At 45.1% G+C, this 22,855-nt stretch overlaps 1 protein-coding gene across 1 annotated transcript in view; it reads right to left on the bottom strand.

The window, feature by feature from the left end:
• LOC310819523 (NT-3 growth factor receptor-like) overlaps positions 1-22,855 on the bottom strand; it is a 91,525-nt gene that overhangs the window by 48,302 nt on the left and 20,368 nt on the right. Inside the window, exon 4 of the mRNA XM_083690825.1 lies at positions 3,763-3,831. Coding sequence (XP_083546951.1) covers positions 3,763-3,831 — 69 coding nt within the window. The remainder of the gene's footprint in view (positions 1-3,762; positions 3,832-22,855) is intronic.

The raw sequence follows: 22,855 nt of genomic DNA, 5'->3' as shown, positions 1-22,855 counted from the left end.
CCATTTTAGTCAAGAGGGTAAATCCTTTTCACGGAGAGCAGCATGAATGTGTGAATGTGAGGAGCCCTCTGCTTCATCCGGGGCCTGGGATTAAAGCAGAGTCAACGGAATAAAAGGATTGACGATGCACACTGCTTCTGGCAGACAGGTTTAGTTACCAACGAATGACAATATTCGTGGGCCGAAGTGAATGAGCTTCGCTTCTTCAATGATGACAGCGTCTGCCACTGCACTGCACTACTCTCTCTCCCTCTCTCTCTCTCTCTCTCTCTGTCTACTGCACTACTCTCTCTCTCCCTCTCTCTCTCTCTCTCTCTGTCTACTGCACTACTCTCTCTCTCCCTCTCTCTCTCTCTGTCTACTGCACTACTCTCTCTCTCCCTCTCTCTCTCTCTCTCTCTGTCTACTGCACTACTCTCTCTCTCCCTCTCTCTCTCTCTCTCTCTCTCTCTCTCCACTGCACTACTCTCTCTCTCTCTCTCTCTCTCTCATCTCTCTCTCTCTCTCTCTCTCTGTATAATCTCCAATCATATCACCCTTGGAGCAACTACTGTACAGCAGCACATTTAGCATTTCGCACCCCTTCACTCTGATACCATTCAGGGGCTTAAGACAGGGCAAGAGTGTGCTGTGCTGGCTGTAGCAGCTTCCCTCCCCTGGCTGTAGCAGCTCCCCTCCTCTGGCTAAAGGCCACAGGCCGACAGCACCAACCAGAGGAAGAGCCAGACTCAATTGTAAAAAGATCAACGACACGTCCCCGGCCCTTTCAGAAGGAATCACAAAAGACTTGTTTATCCAGAGCATTGTGCAATATCTGTCTGACAAAACTGTAAAACAAAGACAGTTTATCGTATTTGTGCTTGACTGTGTTTGATAATTAGAAAAATGAGCCATAATTAAATTTGACTGGGATGTGTGGGTGGTGGATGTGAACAAATACGGCTGTTCACTCCTTCCTGTGTGGTTCCTCTTCTTGTTCGTCTTCTTTGTCGTCCCAGGTTCCTCTTCTTTTGTTTTCCCCTGTCGACTGCAATATGTAGGAATCCTATCGTAAGACAGCCACTGTTCAGTGTGTTTTATTGTGCCTGACCTCAAAATCCCTTTGAAAAGTAATATGTTTTAAGAGTTATTTCCACCTGTATTGTCATGTTCTTTTCAATGGGAGAGGAAAACCTTGAGCAAGTGGATTTCATCACCAGCTGCGGTCTCATATGTACTATCGTCAATAAAACCACACACAACAAACCAAAAAAAATACTAAAATGGGTTAGACTAAGTTGGCCTGATAGAGTACACTGTATTAACATAGTAACAACATTGTGCTAACATTGTCGTTACATTGTATTAAGTTAATGACATGGTATATGGAGCTAAGTGGCTTGTGTTATTAGTTAATTAAAGAACAGATACATTGTATCATTAAATGGTAATTTAAGCACAAAAAGCCACTGGGACCAAGGCTAGATCAGAACCTCTTACATTATGCGATTACCCTTGACAGAGTCTTTGCATCTTGCTGTCTCTCTCTAAGATCAGAGAAGTCATCCAGACATGTCATAAATAATTGGCACGTCCACGAGGGGTTTGTCTCTGGTGTGAATGAAGTTGGTTTTAGATCATGAAATCATGTGATTTGAATTCTATTGAATTTGAAAGAAAAGAACATGTGAATTCATAGAAGCCTTAAAAAAAAGAAAGGGTTGATGGGTCTATGGTTTGAATGAAGTTGGTTTTAGATCTTTGCATGTACGGCTAAAGTCCTATTGAAGTTAGGGTTAGAAAAAAAAAAAAATCCATCATAATGAGCTCTTGATGAGATTTGAAGAGCCGAATGTCTGACGAACGTCAACAATGAAATGAACTTCACCAGGGTGTCGTCTGGTCTTTGACCTGCTCACACTATGGGAGTACCGACTCCCGCTCCTAGGTCCTTGTTCTTCAGGATTTCACCCTGATCATGAAAATGCATCTGGGACGGCAAGAAAGTGGCAAAATCATGTAGTGTACGTCTCGCATTAGTGTCAAGAAATATGACATTAAAAAAGGCATCTCAAAGTGGAGTGACGAACATAGAAAAGCGGAAACAGCTTTGTGCCAAAAGGCCATGCTTTCTTTTCATGCTGTAAAATGGCAATTATTTCAGCTGGTTTGATCTTTCTCGATTTACATAATATCAGCATGGTTTAGGAGCTGGTGGGCACTTACCATTGACTGTGCGTGGTACATTATCCTAATAATTACAGATTAAATGTAATAGCCCACCTGGTAAACGTGCTTCATTTGGCATGAGTGACTTGCAGCGGTAATACACTTTGGGAGAACACACAGCCTTGGGAGAATGGGTAATAATGTCAGAGTAACTCCGTTAGCTTTGCCCATGATATTGTGACTCATTTTCCATTAGTGAGGCCTGATTCCACACGGCTTGAGTCTTACATAACGCAGAAGTCTGTTTGTTCAGTCATGTCACACCGCATCACACCGTTTATTCAAACACCAATTGACGAATAATAATAATAATAATATGCCATTTAGCTGACGCTTTTATCCAAAGCACCTTGTAGTGAATGCATACCTTTTTAGAATCGACAACCTAAGCATTGTTAGCGCCACGCTCTACCAACTGAGCCACAGAGGACCACTATGAATCAGACATAAACCTCTCAATCCAACACTAAATATTCAATGAGTTGACCGGTGCATTTCATCATGTATAACGATCAAGAAAAACTATTGAGAAACATCTCAAATGTTCTGCACAGGCAAGAAAACATTGGGAGACATCTATAATGCTGTTGAAGTGGGGAAAGAATGTGTCAATGAAAATCGTCAGCTGTGAATCGGAGGGGTCTGTTGGGGACAGGATGAAAGCAGGGCTTTCCCTTATCCCTACTGAGGCAGATCATGGGACTGCCCTGTAACATGATTGTACTGTACACTCTCAAAGGAACTGCCCTGCTTCCTCCCCTTAAAATAACACATAAGGAGAGCTGCTTTAAATAGCCTTCCCTTATCACATCCTGCTGTACAGTCAGTCATCAAGTCATGTACGTACAGGCGACACACTCTGAGAGAAAAAGGGCTTCAAAGGGTTCTTCGGCTGTCCCTGTGGAGGAACCCCGTGAAGAACCCTTCATGGTTCTGTGTAGAACCCTTTATGGTTCTTTGTAGAACCCTTTATGATTCTATGTAGAACCCTTTATGATTCTATGTAGAACCCTTTTACTTGGGTAGAACCTTTCTTTCTAAGAGTATAGCTATGGTATGCCGTGTGCCTGCATTCACAGGACAGGACAGGTCAAATGATGTACAGTGGTGCTGTAATGATGTGCAAATTAAAACGTCTGGGTTGGACTGCAATGTTCTCCCTTGTGGTGAAAGAGCAAACCAATTTCATAAACACATTGATTGCTCAAATATTCCTACTAAACAAGAATATGAGGTTGGACTCCCCCTCGCACAAGACCATTACATTTCCTCTTCATGCCTTAATTAAGTTGGAAACGACTTCCAGGATCACGGTGCCACGACACTGCATTTAAATGTAATCTGAGCAAGGCTGGTTTTTTTCTCTCGACTCAAACAAATTAGGAGGTTCAGCACAACACAGACATAAATTATACCAGTGTTTGCACTGAAGACTATTTATTTTCCGAGCAGATACAATGCAGGTTATGGATAATAGATTGCTGGGATCTAATTCAAACTAATTAAGTGTGTTTTTACCTTGGCACAGAAAGGGAAACATGAGAATAGACTTACAGCTCGGAGATTTGCAGGTTCTGGAACAGCTGCCATGAGAGAGTGGTCAAGGGGTTCTTGGACAAATTTCTGTAGAGAAAGACAGGAAGGAAAAAGAGCAAATGTGTTAACGACGTGAACAAAAGAACAAAAGAGGGATGAAAATAAGGAACCAATGAACCACTATCGACTAAACCAAGGAAACAAGAACAGCTGGAGGCAGCTCTAAAGCTCAGCCAACTCAATAAAAGAAACTTGGCCATTTTCAAGTCAACAAATTTAATCGACTAAAGGAAACCCTTGGGTCTTAAGAGACGCCAAATTCAATACAACACGGTCAGATTCTCGTAAGTGATTTGAGCAGCGCAGTTGAGTCAGTTTTAATCTCAACAACAGGCTTCATTTCATATGCTTTATCTGGTTGTCTACAATACGGTTCCATGATAACAATGATAGCACTAATACAGCACTGACGTTCACCAAATGGCACTTCTTACAAAACACTATTGTGATATGGTTAGAAGGAGCCCTCATGCGGTTGAATACAATATGGAAAAAATATGGTTGGAAGTTATATTACTCAATGAATAATTCATTTGGGTTAATTGTGCCAAAGCAGAATGGTATTCAGCCTGTTGCTGCATGGTACTGACGCTTTACAATCTCTCGGATTGAGCTCGTAACTTTTGATTTGAGCCATTTGCATTGCACAATTTTTAATATGAGTACCATCATCCAATGTCTCTTTGCAGCAGTAAGACAAGTTGTTCTCACGTCTCTTTTGGAGGTCTTTTAGATTAGCCGTTCTGGCTCGGACTAAACTGTACAGAGCGCTGGGAGAACGTGAGAACATTTAATGTTGACGTTGCATCCCAAGAACCCTCTCCCCACACCTGCACATAGAACGGTTACTTGATGTTCTGTGTGTCATCTTTTACGACCAGGTAGGACTATTTTGACTCCTATCCCAGCTTGCAACATCGAAGGAAACGGAAGGAAACCTAAAAGGAAAACTGAGTACACATTTTTGGGAGCTCCCCCAAGCAAGGTATTTGATTGGCTTAACGTGTCGCAAGGCCCCACTCATTTCAAACGGGTTTCTACCCCTTTATGGCTACATTCTGCAAAGGATTTCCAAGGTTAGTACTGTACACACATCAGACCCCTTATAGAGGCATTCAATAAAACCACTGATAAAGAGATGCATAGAATGTTGCGCCTTGGCATGCAAATAAGAGCATCAACAGTCTTATTCATTTCCATAAGACGCGGCTCACAAGCATCCACATACATTTTATCAGCAATTTATGCAAACAGACATTTGTGCCGTGATGTGAATAAGCACAATTTGCAGGTGTTGCCTCAACTATTTGGCGAGCTTTTCCTCCTTCGGCTCCTTTACAAAGTCTTGTAACAAGCGGGGCTCACTGATAAGGGCCCATTTCCATGGCAACAGGGAGCTAAGGATCGTCCAACCATTCTCATTTCCTGTGATACAGGGGGAGGAGTTGTTGCCTCTGTGGGTTATCCACTGTCAACGCATGAGGAGACCTGTGGGGCGTCTTATACACACCCCAAGATTCACACACACGCACACACACACACACACACACACACACACACACACACACTCTCTCTCTCTTTCTCTGAGTCATCCTATTTCCCTTTCACTCACTTTCTCACAGCAGTAAAACATTTGGAGGCAGGTTTGAAAACAGGACGAGCCAAAGGCGAAATAATATCAAGGCTGTCTGTATTAAATACGAGCATTCTAAAACCACTGCTCCCTTGGTAGGGTTTGAAAAAGCAGGATCAGTAAAGTGTGAATATATGCAATGAAACAGTGACAGAATATTCACAGACAGAGAACCCAGAAAATACGTATTCCCAAAGGGCAGTCTGAGTACCATAGAACGAATAAATTACTGAATATGTTACAGATTGAAAAGAGAAAAAAAAAATCGGAAAATGAATCACTAGCAGGGGTCTCATTAGGTAGGGAACACGGTACCGCTATGGGGCAACAGAATACCCCGGCACCTCCAACAGCATACCCCGGCACCCCGGTTCCATTTAATAGACATGTGTTTTGTGGAGCTTCGAAAGTACAGGCATCTGTCCCTGAGAGCTTGTCTCTACATTTATGGGCCAGTTTAAGAGTGTTTTGGCGAGAGAGAGGACGGGCCCAGTGAGGTCGATAACAGACTACCCAGCAGCACAAGCCACAAGTTTAGTCGCATTAACCTTGAGTGGCTCTCAAGCCTAGTGCACACAGGCTGCGGCATGCGGTTTGCGGCCCAGCGGGCGGATGTCCCGTTGCTTTTCAAGGGAGATCTGTGCGGACGACGCAGCGCTGCGCCTGTGCTGCGCGCCACGGACACCTCAACTCACGGGTTAAAATGCCGTGTGGCGCACCAGCCACGGGAAGTCGGTTTAAAAGTTACTTTGTGACATTCTACGCTCACGTCGAACACCAACGCCAACGCCACAACACTGGTTAGCTTCTCAACGACGTCAGATTCGATTCAAAACCTGTTTTAGACTTTTAGACGCAGCCGGCCAATTATTTGGATGATGAGGAAGCGCACCACCGAGCTTGAAAGCTGCATCACCATCACCATCACCAGGTGAACAGGGGTAAAACAACACAGCATGTTTGCAATGTTGACACAATCTGTGTGTGTCGAGCAGCAGGCAGACACCGCAGTCAAGAAGCGTATGTCGTACTTCATACAGATGAACATCCGCACGCGGCAATATCTCGTCTACTGCTCTGGAGGATGTGAGAGTCTGAGATATCAAGGATGCAAAGATTGAACAACACAGACGAAATGGAGTAAGGAGAATTATTATAGATTTGAGATATGCTGTTGCTGTTGCTGTTGCTGTTACAGAACTCTAGGGAGGGAGGGAGGAAGGGAGGGAGGGAGGGAGGAAGGAAGGGAGGGAGGAAGGGAGGGAGGAAGGGAGGGAGGGAGGGAATAATAGGAGAGAGAAAAATAAGTTCCAAAAGAAACTGTGTGTCTTACAAAGTCTTATTTTGGCAGTGGAAAAGGTTTAAATATGTTTCGATAGATAGATAGATTTGCCGGGTAGATGTTTTGGAGTTACAAAAATAGTAATAATTTAAAAGGTTTAATAGGTATCAAAAAGCTTTTATTGGAGTTGATAATTTGGAGTTTTTGGCAGATTTTACAGTTGAAATGGTGTTAATAGCTTAAAAGGTGTAGGATCGACTGGGGTTTCCATAGACCTCCATGTTAGAAAGTGCACTTTCAATGTTTCAATGTTGTAATGTTTATAAAGTATCAAAACCAAAAGTCATAGCAACGTGAGTTAGACCTCTCAGCATGTTTTGAAGTTGGATTGGTGTGAATAGCTTAAATGTTGTAGGAGGAGGGAGTAGCTGGTGGAAGAATTGGAATAATACTACTAATAATACTAATAATAATAATAATAAGTATGTAGTAGAACAATAGTTGCTGAATCTAATAAGGGAGAGAGGGGAGGGAGGGAGAGAGAGAGAGAAGGAGGGGGGAGAGAGGGAGGAAGAATAAGGGAGGGAGGAGAGAGAGAGAGAGAAGGAGGGGGGAGGGAGGGAAGAAGAATAAGGGAGGGAGGAGAGAGAGAGAGAGAAGGAGGGGGGAGAGAGGGAGGAAGAATAAGGGAGGGGAGAGAGAGAGAGAAGGAGGGGGGAGAGAGGGAGGAAGAATAAGGGAGGGTAGAGAGAGAGATTGAGGGTGAGAGAGTGGGAGGGAGGTAGAGTAGAATAGGTGGTGAGCAGAGACCTCTCTCACAATGCTGGCAGGAAGTGTTCTTTTCAAAGGTCATCCTTCGCTACCGCGAGGAGAAATGTCAGGTAAAATTGGATTTGGGGGAGGTAAGTAAATGAATAAATAAATAAAAGAGATAAATAAATAAGCAAATAAGCCATGAAACCTTGATGTGAGGCCCAAAGACACAGGGGTTGGGGGTGGGTGATTATTAAATTGAAAAATTAGCGGTGGAGAAAATGAATCAGTTTATAAACAGGTCGGCTGGGTTTACGGGCTGAGAGGACAATGCCTTTAATAATCATTTTCAAGCGTCTCCTCAAAAACACTTTCACTGCCTGAACCCAAATACCACCACATCTTATCTAACACACAGTATGCTATACACAAACAAAAAATCATACATTAAGCTCTGAACTTCAATAAAAAACTAGAAAACAGTAATCAAAATTTCACATCAAAGTTTCATGCTGTGTGTGTGTGTGTGTGTGTGTGTGTGTGTGTGTGTGGGCGGGGAGGGTGGGGGAACTGGGGGGGCGGTGTGTCGGGGATCAGGGGGATTTGCAGTGTAGCAGGACCTACCTACATGTTTGTTTTGACAAAAACGTCAATATTCAGTCACTAGTCAGTCAGTACACTGCATAGGATGAACACCCAATAGCATTTGAGTTTGCTCATCTGTAGATGCCAGGGGAGTCAGGCGGAGGACAGTCTCTCTGTAATGCATGGAATGGAATGAGGAACGTTACACACTGCACACTGTAGAAAGCTGCGTAGTGAGACCAGTGGAGGCTGGTGGAGGCAGACATCTGAGGAGAGGCTGAGGATGGTACGTGTGTACTTGTTACCATTCCTCATTCCATTCCATGCATCAAAGAGCAAAGAGCCCGTCCTCCGATTTCTACTTCAACCAGCCTCCACTGGCAGACGCTCAGGGCACCAGGGTGGAGGGTCATCAGGGGCCTGGCCTTCTTCAATAATGCTGTTTAATCACATATGTCAATGGGTAGGAAGCCATAGCCTGATTCTCCATGCAATACTAATTAGAACTATAACACACAGTTACTCATGCTGGTGAGGCGTTCAGTGAGGGCCAGCAAGGGTCTACGTCTCCCCAGACCCAGGGTGAGGAGAACCACCCACTGTTGCAACGAAGGATGATGGAAAAAAATTCATACAAAACTAAATGTCCTGTGGCAACCTGCAGGTCTGCGAAAATCCAGATTGGATTGGGGCCAGAGAAATATGGATTGTGTATTTCCTTTCATGAGTCACATGTTGTAACTCAAGTAACGAGAGAACAGGACCGGCTCTGATATTTAAAACTTTTATCACATAAAAGATCAGTGAAGCGAGATCAGCGTGGACAAGGGAGTGATGGCTGTCAGAGTCAGAAGGTGGTCATTTTAATTGTCTTTACCACACTGTCTACAAGGCAGGAACAGGGAAATCCTTGTGATCATGCTGGCATAAAATATGCTACGGTTTGAAATAAAAATGTCCCAAAACAATGTCCCCTTCATTTCATATTCTCCAAACGTTTCTCATTTCCTGCAGGTGAGTGTGCAGATATCTTTTGTTCCAAGAGTTCCAGCGTTACTAATGGTTTCCTAATCCATAAAAAAAAAAAACATTCCCCTTTCTCTTACCCCTGATCAGTGTTTAACACAGCATGCTGTTTCTCACCGGTGGGCTCCCTAACAGAAAAATGCATAAATCTTATTTCTACTTCATTGCACTGTATAACTCTGCCATCACTGATATCTTTCCGTGAAATAACATCATCTGTCCAACATCTTTGTTGACCTTCAGATAACCCACCAACAGATCCTCTATCCCCTAGTTATAAAGAAGAACAGACACCTTTCCCCTAACCCTTAATTCTTCACACCGGATGTTAGGATCACAGGTAAAGGTCTTACATGGAAGGTCTTACAGTACATGGATATCTGAACCAATGACGTCACATCTCAGGATCTGTATGTTCTCTAGCTACCTACAGCACAGTACAGGGTAGTGTAACTCCCCCTTGGTTTGTACCTGTACTCTCCATGCAACAGCCCACACTTCAGTCAATTATTCATGATTGTGGCTCTGCTGCTGCAGTCTTCCCCTACTGCCCCTGCTGGTTCATACTGTACGTATCCTTGGTAAAAACCTTTTTTTTTTTCTTTTTTTTTTAACTCCATAAAAGTCCATCTAGCACAGCCTGGAATGTTTCATTGGGCACTCACATGCTCTGTGAATTATTCTTTTTTTTAAGACCTTTAAGAACTTCAGAACCCGAGATTATCGTCTTCTGTAGCTGTCGAACATTCCGTTGTTCAAAGGGACAGCAAAACTCTGCAGTGTCTGACGCCGTTTCCAGTCGAAGGGATGGGAGAATCTCCTGAGCACCAAAGAGCATTGCAAATTATTTACTGTGGGGATGATAGCACAAAAAGACAAGAGCCAAAATGCAGGGGTGTATTCCAGGATCTAACCAGGCATCATGGTGTGTTGATTATGCGACATTATGCCTGCCCTACATTATGGATAAAGGATAGAAACAAATATGTGTATAATCTAACATATATAGTCTATTTCCATGAGTGATTATTTCACTCAGAAACGGGGTGACTTACAGTAATTTCTCACCGCAAGCAATTCACATAATCAAAACAGTGGCGGAAAACTTCAAACACATTCGCTACTTCATTAGAAAAGGAGATATCTTTTCATGCTAAATCTACATCAAGCACATGTAAGGTGTGAGGTAAGGTGTACTCTGGGGAAGGTAGCTAAAAATAGTGAGTTCTTTAATCTCAGGAAAATTCTCTCAATGTGATAACTGTGTGTGTACCACTGATCTCACAGAAGTCTTTCTGTTCCTCTCCACCGCCAAACCAAACCTTACACCCGTCATCACATCCCAGAGCTATTTGGTGTTTGAAGTAGGTCAAAGTATGTGTGAAAACTATGTAACAACATGTTAATACGGTTACAATCACTACAAATAAATACAGTTAAAATACAGTTTATAACACCGATTTTTCTTTTAATAACACAGATTTTTCGGTGTCTTCAATCATGTGCTTCTCTAAAATGACAAACTAGACCTGGAGTAGGACCTGGGGCGGGTCCCTGACCGACCGTACCGCTCCCACCTTCCTTGGCCTTCTTTTTTATTAAATGCTTCTTCTGGAATCGATAAAAGGCAGGAGTTGATTAAAACACCAATAAAGACACCCAGGCGTACTGTACAGTACTCTACTGACCGTGAGTGACTTTCAGTGCTTTTCAATTCATGGCTTTTCCAGGGTACAGTACACTGATGGGCCTAACCCAATCCATGGAGCATTCAGTACACTGATTCTGAACTATGACGAATGAAAGAAAAGAACGTGCCAAATATAATGTATGGTAGCATGTACATGAAGTGTAGATCAGTAAAGAGATCTGCGATCAACCCTCAGCACGTTCCTTCTCCACACACAACAAATCAAAATGTCCGGCAGTGTGGCCAGGATCCATCGCTTCAATCTAAAAATACAGAGCGTGGAGGAAAAACGAAGGAGATGGTCCAAGTAGTCAGTAGAAAGTGAAAGGCTTGCAGGAAATGGGGAGCTGATGAAATTGACAGTGTGCGTTTGGCACCCTGCCCTGTAGCAGCCTTCCATAAATCTACTGGTGCAAGCTTGGCCAACCAAGGGCTCCTTAGACATAACACAGCGGCCAGGGTTTGTACAGGAACACGGAAATGCGGGTGCACTTAAACCAAGCGAGCGTACTGCTGAAGGGTATATACAACACACAGCAGACTGTTGAGGCCCACGAAATAAGTACAAAATAGCAACATTTAATCTGTTTTTAATCTTGTAGCTCTGTGGTTCCTCCTGTGGAATCGATAAACATTGTTTGACTAATTAATACATTGCCACAGGACCATCAGCTAGCGTTTTTCTCACAATGTGTTTTTCTCCCAGCCAGTAACACAGACAATAGCTCAGGGATTGCAGTAGTCCCAAAGAATGGACACCTCTCCTTTCATCAGCTTAGCTTTGTGTGCTACTCTGAGATCGACACTCTCATTGTTTTGTGGGGTTGGAGGGAACAGTTGAATAATGTGCTGTAGCCATACTGTCTAGCTATAGTATCCCATGGCTGCTATAATACACTGGAACTGTGGTGAATGTGACATTATGAAAATGACAAAAGTGGAATGACATCAATCATGGACCGAATCAAACCGAGAGAGAGAGAGAGAGAGATAGAGAGAGTAAAAGAGAGAGAGACAGAGAGAGTGAGAGAGAGAGAGAGAGAAAGCAAGAGAGACAGAGAGAGAGAGAGAGAGAGAGAGAGAAAGAAAGAGAGAGAAAGAGAGAAAGAAAGCAAGAGAGACAGAGAGAGAGAGAGAGAGAGAGAGAGAGAGAGAAAGAGAGAAAGAAAGCAAGAGAGACAGAGTGAGAGAGAGAGAGAGAGAGTGAGTGTGAGAGAGAGAGAGAGGGGGGATACTCCAGTCTATTCCTAAGGTTTTGGGCTTTCTCTTTCTTTGCATTTAGCTTTCTGTCACCATGGAAACAAGTAGAACGATAACTACTGCGGTGAACAGTGAAATACATCTAATTGAAGTTTAATCAAGTCATTGAAGCCGGCTGATAATATTATACTATAGAGGAAAACACTCAAATAAATCCTCACTCTCATCAGATGGGATATGGCACTGAGTTTTGAGGGCAGGGAGAAGCCCATGCTGCGTGACGCAGTGTCATCATGTGTTCTTCCCAATCTAATGTCTCTGTTCAGACGCCAGGAAGTTGTTTTTTGACAAGCCAGTGCATCTGTCATGTAGAGTGCACTGTTGATCCCATAGTAGGCCAATGTAATGTAGTGTTTATAGTGTTCTTCTGTGAACTGCACTAAATGATCATGCTACCATGCTAACAAGCTTTCTTCAGGGGTTGAATCAAAGTATAGCCCCCTCTCACGTAAGCACAATCTCGCCGGTGATAGCCTTGGCAGCGCCTACCATTATGTTCCATCTGTATAAAAGACAACCTTGAGAATCGCCTCTTCAGACTTCCTCTAAACAGACCCCCGGATGTACGCTGGGCTGCTGTTAGGCTCTTGTCTCTTGTTTGCAAGCAATAATAAATACCAGACTCAAATACTGTGGCTACTCAGGACTTAGTTTCTTGAATCTCACCTCCGAAGAGCTGAAGTACAGTGGTAAATCCTAGACATCCACCACAATTCCCAGCCCAAACCCGGCGCACTACAACTGTACCTCACCGATGCTATTTCTCCAGGAACACTGGCTCAAGGACATCTAACTGGCTCTCCTATAAAACACACACTTTCTAACACAACAACAATGCTAATTTATGGAAATAGAACCAGACATGTGGGTATGAAAAGATTTACTGTGTAAGCATCTTCAGAGAGCGTGTTATCTTAAAAAACGATGGCCCGCTACCCACACCTTGACAGCTTCTGCATATAGACATGACAAGAAGGCACAGGAGAGCATTCATGCAATGCATACAGTATGGCCTGTGTTCCTCTTAACATATGCTTAATGCTCATTCCCTGTAATGTTTACACTCTACAAGGTCAGAGAGCTCATCCTGCTGTCTATACTGGTAGCAAGAGAGCTTTGGGACCCCTCTAACACATAACTACTGTATAGCAGTGAGGCTGGTGGAGGTCAAAACAAACAGGTTTGATACCATTCCAATGAGCCCCTTACAGTGAGCCTGTCCACTAACAATACCTTTCCTCATTCCAATGAGCCCCTTACAGTGAGCCTGTCCACTAACAATACCTTTCCTCATTCCATTCCATACATTACAGTGAGCCTGTCCACTAACAATACCTTTCCTCATTCCATTCCATACATTACAGTGAGCCTGTCCACTAACAATACCTTTCCTCATTCCATTCCATACATAACAGTGAGCCCGTCCTCAGATTTCTACCTCCACCAGCCTCCTCTGCTGTTTACAGTATGTCACTGGTTTGCTACTGGTTTACCACCAACGCTACTAGGTGTAGTGTATGTTCTCTCAACCACTGGTTTGAAGCCATGTAAATGATGGACCAAAAACCCACACACAGTTTTTGACACAAGACTCAAGCTGTATGCTTTAGCATTCCTGACAACAATGTAATATTTCCCCCCCAAAATTAAATACACATCATTATTTCAAGCATGCACATTGCACAGTGGGAATTCTATTTTAAAGGAGCAATAACATTAATCAAACAGGAAGTATTCTTTAGACGCAACAGGGTTCTGCCTGTGACTGCATTCCATTTTATACAGAGGCAATTGGAAGTAATTACTTAACATCACATCATTATGGTCGAGAATTGCCCATAAATGCACAATAATAGTAGATTAACTCTGTGTACTTTTCGCCCTCTCAACACTACCCAGAATTCAAATGGGAATAAAAGTGGTCCATGAAGTGGTTGAGTTAACCACACCACCATGATACTGTACCGTCGTGTGTAGGGGGCATTTCATACTGTATCTCCAGCGTTTAGTCGAAGGCCGTGAGCCCTGAGTTGTGAGCAATCGACGGCTAATCATGAATCCTAAAGACGAAGCACGTGCTACAGCGGTCAAAATAAACAGAAACGAAATAACCCAAAATAAGTATTAAAGGATCTTCATCCGTATACAGCATATCACCCAAGTGAAATATTGCATACAAAACACAGTAGGAATTCAACATAAACTAAATCTCATCGTAAATATGTGCTTGGTACCCGGCGTTGTTGACATGACGACTCCATCTCCAAATACTCCCCGCTGATCGCCTGTCTTTGATGGAGCAGGCTTGCAGACTGTGGTTGTGAGCTGAATGACGATGATGAATTCAGGGAGCCGAACCTTACGCTTTTTATAAGACATAATCCTAGCAGGTGAGATTCAAATCATTCTCTCTCTCTCTCTCTCTGCCAGGAGAAAATGAGGCTTTTGACAGTCCGAACAGGAAGGACCACTAGGCCTGCCTCCCTTGGCCAGTAGATTTGTGTATTTCTCCCTTGGTCACGTAGCTGCTGCTGCACCATTAACACAGTGATTGCCTGTGCGTCATGTGTCTGGTCTGTTTTGGCGAGGTGGCACTCGCTCAGCGGGCGGTTCATCTGCTCTGCAATCGCTTAGAATAGCCTTAAATAGTGAAAAGAGAGCTTATCACATCAGCGCATATCAGGGTTCTTGGTGTTTGATAGTCTTCCTGGACTCGGGAGTTGTGAGAGGGCACTAATTATGGAGGAGGTGATGCAAGTGTGTGTGTGTGTGTGTGTGTGTGTGTGTGTGTGTGTGTGCGTGTGTGTGTCCATCAGTCTACGGCCTTGCCTGGCTGCCTGCCACACCGGCACAGCAGCTCCCAGCATTCCCCTCTGCCGTAGCTGTCATGCACTGCCACCTGGGGCTGCCATCTTGACTCGTCTTGACGAGGATGCCAGCCTGAGCTGCAGGAGAGGCTGGGGCAGATGGTACTGTAAACTGGCACGGCTGACAAGGCTGGCACAAGGCCGGGCATCCCTGTTAATCTCCAACAGCATGAGGCCCACCTTGACCCAGCGGGTTCTGGCCAGATCTAAATTCTCCTCACTCCGCTGGAGACCCCAGTCCATGCCATGCAGACAGGCGTAGTGGGGGGTCTTGGACATGGCCAGACAGACTGGCCTCCCTGTATCCCGTAGGGTCACTAGTGACTGGTCTGCCAAATGCCCCATAACTACAGTGGAAATATTTTTGTACATCTTGGCACAGTTCACATAAGGTAGCAGAGAGTGCTACAACCTAATGGTTAACCTTATGAAGGAGCTCAGGAATCAGAGCAGACAGCGCTGAGAGAGATGGCCAAAGACCACAAGGACAAAATGCCAAACAAATTTCCACAGATTAGAGGGCTAGGTTTTCCTATGCTGGCAGCACCAGCCTATCAAAAATAGACTTTCAAAACATGAGCTGATAAGTCAACTGAATGTTACAGAATCTTGGAAAGCTGTGTTCAAGATAGAAGAGCATCCGTAGTCATCCTGAATATAACTTGAGCAATTTGCGTTTTAAACACAAATATGATGTGTCTAATTAAGGCAAGACAACCAGGAGTGTTAAAACGTTGCCAAAATATTACAGGTCATGCCAAAATATTCTAAATTAGCTTCCTTTCCATGTCCCATCTCAACTCCTCTTTCTACCAGTATGCCTGATGGGTGAAAGAACTAGCAGGGCTTCTTCCCTATTGGCAGGTTTCCCCCCTATCGATCTAGCCTATCACCACTGGTCAATATGGAGAGGGTATACACAACCGATATCCCGTCTGACCTAAAGCAGAGCAGCACCTGTAGTTCCCTCCACAACGCCCTCATACTGCTGACCCCACATCGGCTACATGTTCACTTCCTGCTCTGCTTTCTCCAGTACAAACATGCTTTGGGAGATAAGCCGAAAGAGAGTCTTTATGGTTTACAGAAGAAGAAGAAGGCAAGTAAAAAAGGATTAAAGTGTTCGGCATCTATGGGATTAAGCGGGGGAGCATGGAAGAAAGCGGCCGCAAGCCGCTAGCGAACAGGTTTTGAGGCATGGTGTTATAATCAGATGGGGTTACCAGCGAAAGACAAGTAACTGGCGTACTCCGCCTGTGTCCAAAACTAATGGGCCATACAGAGTAATCCTCTGAGTTAGCCCAGTTAGCCAGCCACACGACTAGCTCAGCCAAATGAGGCCGCGCCAATGTTTTACTCTCCTCTGACATTACTTAATGAAAGTGCCGTAACCTTTCTTTAACTTCCTCAGTTTTAATTGGATCATTAACAGAACAGATTTAATTACAGGGAGAGCAGAATGGTTTGCATTAACTCTGCACCTGGAAAACTTGGTCGCCTATCAAGAGGCGCACAAAGAGGGACCGGTTTTTCAAGGACAGGCGACACATTCGATCGGACCGGGCTACTCCCTGGACAACACGACACCCTGTTAAAGTTGTAGCAACCCTGAGGATGTTAGACTCTCAAACATGGACATGTGAAGAACAATTGAGAACAATTGGTTATAAAACTGAATTTGTAGTGACAGCCGAACGTCATTAATCCTGTTGAAGAGGTTTTGAGGGCCTCTATCAAGGTTTTTGGTGCTGAACATTGCCGCATGCATCACTATGACACTCTGTTGCTAGGATCATATGGGTGTTGAATTATTCGTTCAATAAATCTTTAAAGCCATCTATTACAACAGCATTTATTGTTTCACCGCAATAATCTTTTACATCTAGAGCACTGGAAATAAATGGAAACGAAAAAGATATGGGCATTTTCTAGTTCCCTAAGAAATCAAATGACGGTGGAAACTGACACCTTGCCTTCACATTACCACAATACAAGCAACATATTCTTTGGAGGCTTCTTACACAGGAAATTCCCTTTGGTAAAATCTCAACAATGAGAGACACCTTGAGAGAGAGAGAGAGTGACTGTAGCTAGCTGAGGCCCCCCGCTGCTGTAGAGGGAGTCGTCTCATTCAGGGGAGGCTGGCGGAGGCAGAAATCGGAGGATGGGCTCATTGTAATGCATAGGATGGGATGAGGAATGATAACAAGCACACACATGTTTCATACCATCCTCAGCCTTTCCTCAGATATCTGCCTGCACTGGTCACATGTGTGATTAAACAGCATTATTGAAGAAGGCCAGGCCCCTGGTGAACTGAGCGTCTGCCAGCTGAGGCTGGTTGAAGTAGAAATCGGAGGACGGGCTCTTTGCTCTTTGATGCATGGAATGGAATGAGGAATGGTAACAAGTACACATGTACCATCCTCAGCCTCTCCTCAGATGTCTACCGCCCCCAGCCTCCACTGGTCTCACTACGCAGCTTTCTACAGTGGGGCTTACTCCATGCGTGCCAGTCCGTGCCAAGCCCATTTGCTTTTCCACAGTCAACTCCCAGGCTTCAATGGTGCCCATCCGGGCCTATTCGGTGCTTACAACTCCTCTACCCCCCCTGTTCCTCATGAGGCCAAACGGGGCGAGGGGCACGGTTTGGAGCGAGGGCAGGATATTCTTATCAACTAAGTGCTTTCGCTGGCTAGCAAACTTGGAGGGTTGGCAAGCATAATCCAAGTTAGCTCGCTGTAACACAATCGAATGGATTTGAATAGAGCTTTTTTACAAATAAAATCGCCATACGCTGCCTAAGTTACCAGAACCTGAACCGAAGGATTTGAAATGTTTTCGCTAGTGTCTCTGAGTGTGGCACCTTACGAACTGCAGAATGTAAACAAACCACGGTATATTACTGAACTAGAAAGCGCAGCTGTGGAAAATCAAACGGGCTTGTTTACTAGGCTTGAAGTACTGGGCGCAAGTGCGGCATCCTTGGCGCCCACAGGCACCGGCGTGGAAAAGCAGCTAGAAAAGCAACCCTAGATCCCCGTAACCCTAGATCATCGTCCTCTTCAAACACACCGGCGGCAACGGCAGGTTTTTCCATCTATCCGTCTCTGTCACAGGAAAAATCAGTGCTTTGACAACGCCGCACAGCACGGTGAGAGCTGGAGCCACACGACAGCCAACAGCAAGCAGCCGGAGGTGTGAAGAGAATATCTCAGTCCAATACCAAGCGGCACAGTAAATAGCAATCTGCGGGTGAAATCCTCATCCTCTTGTCCAAACAGATCTGGAGTTTCTCGGGTTTCGCTTTTTGATTGACAGGCCGGCATTGGAGCACCCTGGCACTGTGTACACAGGGTGTCAGGCATCAACCAGACGACTGTCTGTCTGTCAACGCCTCGCCGTGGCGGAGGGGGTGGGTGGAGGCGCGGGGGAGGGGGCTGTCGGGCGTGGAGGGGAGGGGGGGGGAGCAGCCGTTCCACACAAATGAGAAAGTCTTATCTGACCTGTGTGATCTCCGCGCCTGGGAGAGGAGCTGTCGTTTGGCCACTGTGTTGTTGCTACGTCGACACAGGTCAATCTCGTGTCAGGAACATGTTGTTGTGACGCCTCTGCCCCTCCGCCCTAACCCGGCTCTGAAATGTTCCATCCCACCGTTAACAGGGCACGGCAGATACAGAGACAGCCATGCCGTTTGAATAAAGGCATTGCCTTCGATGGCACAAAAGCTGTTATTTTTATGCCCTAGCAGTTTGGGAAAAGGCTTTATCTACATGTGAGCTTCCTCTCTATGCTCAAGCACTCCAGACTTCAAATATTATAGAGAGAGAGAGAGAGAGAGAGAGAGAGAGAGAGAGAGAGAGAGAGAGAGAGAGAGAAAGAGAGAGAGAGAGAGAGAGAGAGAAAGAGAGAGAGAGAGTGAGAGAGAAAGAGAGTGAGAGAGAGAGAGAGAGAGAGAGAGAGAGAGAGAAAGAGAGAGAGAGAGTGAGAGAGAAAGAGAGAGAGTGTGTGTGTGTGTGTCTGTGTAGGCCTACTATTGAGTAGAAGAGATGATTCCTTGAACTCTCTGTCTGAGGGGTTGAACTCCAGGCAGAGAGCTCCATGTTAGAGAGGATATTGATCCAAAGCTGGTGTCACGCTGGTTGACATGGCGTCCCCAGAGATGCGGCAGGCGTGTGTGTCCTGCTCTCCCCGGCCCCCAGTAACTGCAACCATTAGCCTGGTAGCCCGAGTCGTCCAATAACAACGCGCATGTCATAAAGCATTAGGATCTGTTAGGGCCGTATGATTATGGATCTAAAGATTGGCCTCGGCCTCGGCCCCCCCCCCCCTCTCTCTCTCTCTCTCTCTCTCTCTCTCTTTCTGTCTCACTCTCTCTTTCTGTCTCTCAATCTGTCTCTCTCTCTCTCTCTCTCTTTCTGTCTCTCTCTCTCACTCTCTCTCTCTCCTCTGTCTCTCCGTCTCTCTCAAATAAAAGAGACGATGAAGGAGAACGTTAACTGCTTGGAAACGGAGACGTGTGGAAAGACTGACAAAAAAACACATCAATCAGGAAATGGTAGGTTGACACACAATGTTGATACGAAGAATCTTAACAATGCATCGATCTCACATCACACACATCATACATCAGGACTTTGACTGAATACAGTGAAAACTGTAATTAAGAACTCAATTCAGCCCTGGGTGACAAAATGACAAGTGGGGTTTGTTATTGTAATTCCATCGTTAACAAAACAGCTATATTGTACATCCTAGCTTTGTAGCTAATCTGACTACAATAGCCTTCCCTACAAGTCTTATAAAAAATACATTCTTCCTCCTGACAGATTTTACTGATAATGAGCAAAAAATACATGTTACATGCTGTTGTTGTTGCTGCTGTTGTTGTAGTTGTGGTTTCTTGTCTTTGATATCAACCTGGAGTGGCTTTACTGTGTGTTCTGAACCAGACTCAAGAGAGAGAGTGGTATTGCCCACAGAGCCCCATAAATCATACCTGTGTCTACGTATACCGACAAACACCTTCATACAATAGCACTGACGGTTCCACTGGACCAATGCATGGTCTATAGACAGTGTCACTGTGGCCAGAGGCCCCCTCACCCAGACAGTCTGTCCTTCTGATATCATGCTTCACAACACAAGTACTGTATCTGGCCCTAGCAGGCTAGGCTCTGTTTACTATGAGATTAGTCCAGGGCTTCCAAACACTCTGGAGAGATAGATTAAATGTCAATATGAATTCACTATGAATTTATGAATTCGTTCATTCAATTTCAGCTGTTTGTTTGTTGTTACGAACATCAATGAATGGGTGATGTGGTAGACATCAATACCATCCATGTGGTATCCATCGTGCCTCTTCTCCCCATTCAGTATGTCTATGAGTTGAGGATAATTAAACAGTTAAAACCTTTACAACCAGTTGCCTGTGTAGAAACACAAAATTACTCCAGTAATAACATTGTAGTAACATATTTGTACATACTGTAGTCATTTAATAATGTCATCTATATGGAGTTAATACAATGTTATTAGAGTGATACTACACAAGTATAGGGGCAACAATGTGTAAATATATACAATTTTAACAATTATCAACCAACACAGTTGATTCAAATTATGGACTCTGCAGCAAAAGAGGATGGAGAGCGTTGTCAAGGGGTGAGATGTTCCGTAGCCAACAACAGGCAGGCTGAAGGCTGTTCTACGTGATGTATTGTGTACGGTGGACCACACAACCTTTTCCCACCGCAGAACACCAACTTCCAATTTGACAGACTCTGAATCACCACAGCACCCACACAGCCGGAGCAGAACGCAGAGCACCACCACCGCTGAGTGTGGTGGGATGAATATTGTGGTTGAATCACTACGCAAACTACACACACAGTACACACACACACACACACACACACACACACATAGTACACACACAGAACACACACACACACACATAGTACACACACAGAACACACACACACACAGTACACACACACACACACACAGTACACACACAGAACACACACACACACACATTACACACACACACACACACAGTACACACACACACACACACACACACACACATAGTACACACACAGAACACACACACACACAGTACACACACACACACACACACATTACACACAGTACACACACACAGTACACACACAGAACACACACACACAGTACACACACAGAACACACACACACAAACACACCAGAGCACGGAGCACAGAGCACAGAGCACAGAACACACAAATTCCATGTGGTGTAATGTGGGTGGAAAAGTTTCTCCAGTTGCGGGGGCCGGGCTGATGTACTATCAGAGGAGAATCCTGAAGTACCCTTCAACCCCCCACATCATCCCCAACCTCCCACTCATCACCACGGGTTCAGAATAGACACCAGCGGAGCCAGGCCTCACCACAGCAGAGGCAGCCTGGGCTGTGGGAGTGCGTTAAGAAGATTGCCAACGGGACCACACAACCTTTACCCGCCGCAGAACACCGACGTCCAATTTGATAGACTCTGAATCACCACCACACCCACACACTCAGAGCCCAACACAGAGAACCACAGCTGAGTGTGGTGGTATCAAATGTTGTGGTTGAACCACAACACACAGAAGAGAGATGTTACACACACACGTTACACACACACACGCGTGCTTACATGCACACACACACACGCACGCACACACACACGCACGCACGCACACACACACGCACGCACGCATACACACAGAGTATGGCAAACACACACTTGACTCAGTACGCCTTACACGGAGGGATCTGTCCATCATCGTGCCCTGATGACATCATCATGACCTTACCGTGCATGTTACAGTGAAACGGACTGACATCCAATGGCTACCAAACTATCTCAACACACTTACCGAACGACACACTTATGACGCATTCCCGAGTACATTCCAAAAAGGTTTCATTGAAGGTGGACTGAATGGACAGACTGCAATATCATGAATACTGTCACAAGGACATACTGTAGTAATGTGCAGGGAACAGTCATCATCCTAGTGTACATTATTAATGCCACTCCAATCTGACCAAGCTATGAGTCATGTACTGTACATGACTCAAAAATCCATTAATGCTGTGTTCCAACGTTCTCCAAAGTACAGCGAACCTCAGAGAACCTTAATTGGAATGTACAATAGGGCCGCTGAGTTGAGTTCACAGAGAAGCTCATCAGACAAATGTGTGCAGTGTCACAGCAGGTAGCCAGAACTCCTCTTTACACCTATATAGAAATAACCTGCCTGTTGTTTACCCACCCTGCTAACCAGGAGGGACAGCCTGGAGGCCAAATGAAGACATTCCCTCCAGCCATCTGATCCTCTCCTGCTCTCACACAGGAGGAGGGGGAGGAGGAGGGGGAGGGGGGGGGGAGGAGGGGAGGAGAAGGAGGGGGACGAGGAGAAGGAGGAGGTGGAGGAGGAGGAGGAGTAGGGGGAGGAGGTGGAGGAGGAGTAGGGGGAGGAGGAGGGGGGGGGGGGAGGAGAAGGAGGAGGTGGAGGAGGAGGGGAGGAGAAGGAGGGGGACGAGGAGAAGGAGGAGGTGGAGGAGGAGGAGGAGGATTAGGGGGAGGAGGTGGAGTAGAAGGGAGTCATCTCAGACACCTCCTATAGAGAAATGGCCACTTGAGCCAATCTGAATAAACACAGAATAATCAGGTCTAATTGAAGGTAGGGTCATTCGAGGGAGGAACCGTGTGAAAGTGACATTATAGAGTAGAACATCACGTAGGCAGGAAGATTTAATGAGGGAGACGTTCTCCTTCCATCTCCCCTTCAAGGACTGACCTTTCCAACTCCCCAGTGACAACAGTCCCTCAGGATTGATTGGGTTTCTCCCTCTCCCATACATGGGAATAAGGAGATGTGACGTCTAGCCATCCAGACAGACCGTAACCTTTAATTTGCCACA

This window comes from Argentina silus (genome assembly GCF_951799395.1).
Source record: "Argentina silus genome assembly, chromosome: 19".
Lineage (NCBI taxonomy): Eukaryota > Metazoa > Chordata > Actinopteri > Argentiniformes > Argentinidae > Argentina > Argentina silus.
The sequence above is the reverse complement of the archived record's forward strand: the minus strand, read 5'-3'. Positions and strand labels throughout refer to the sequence as shown.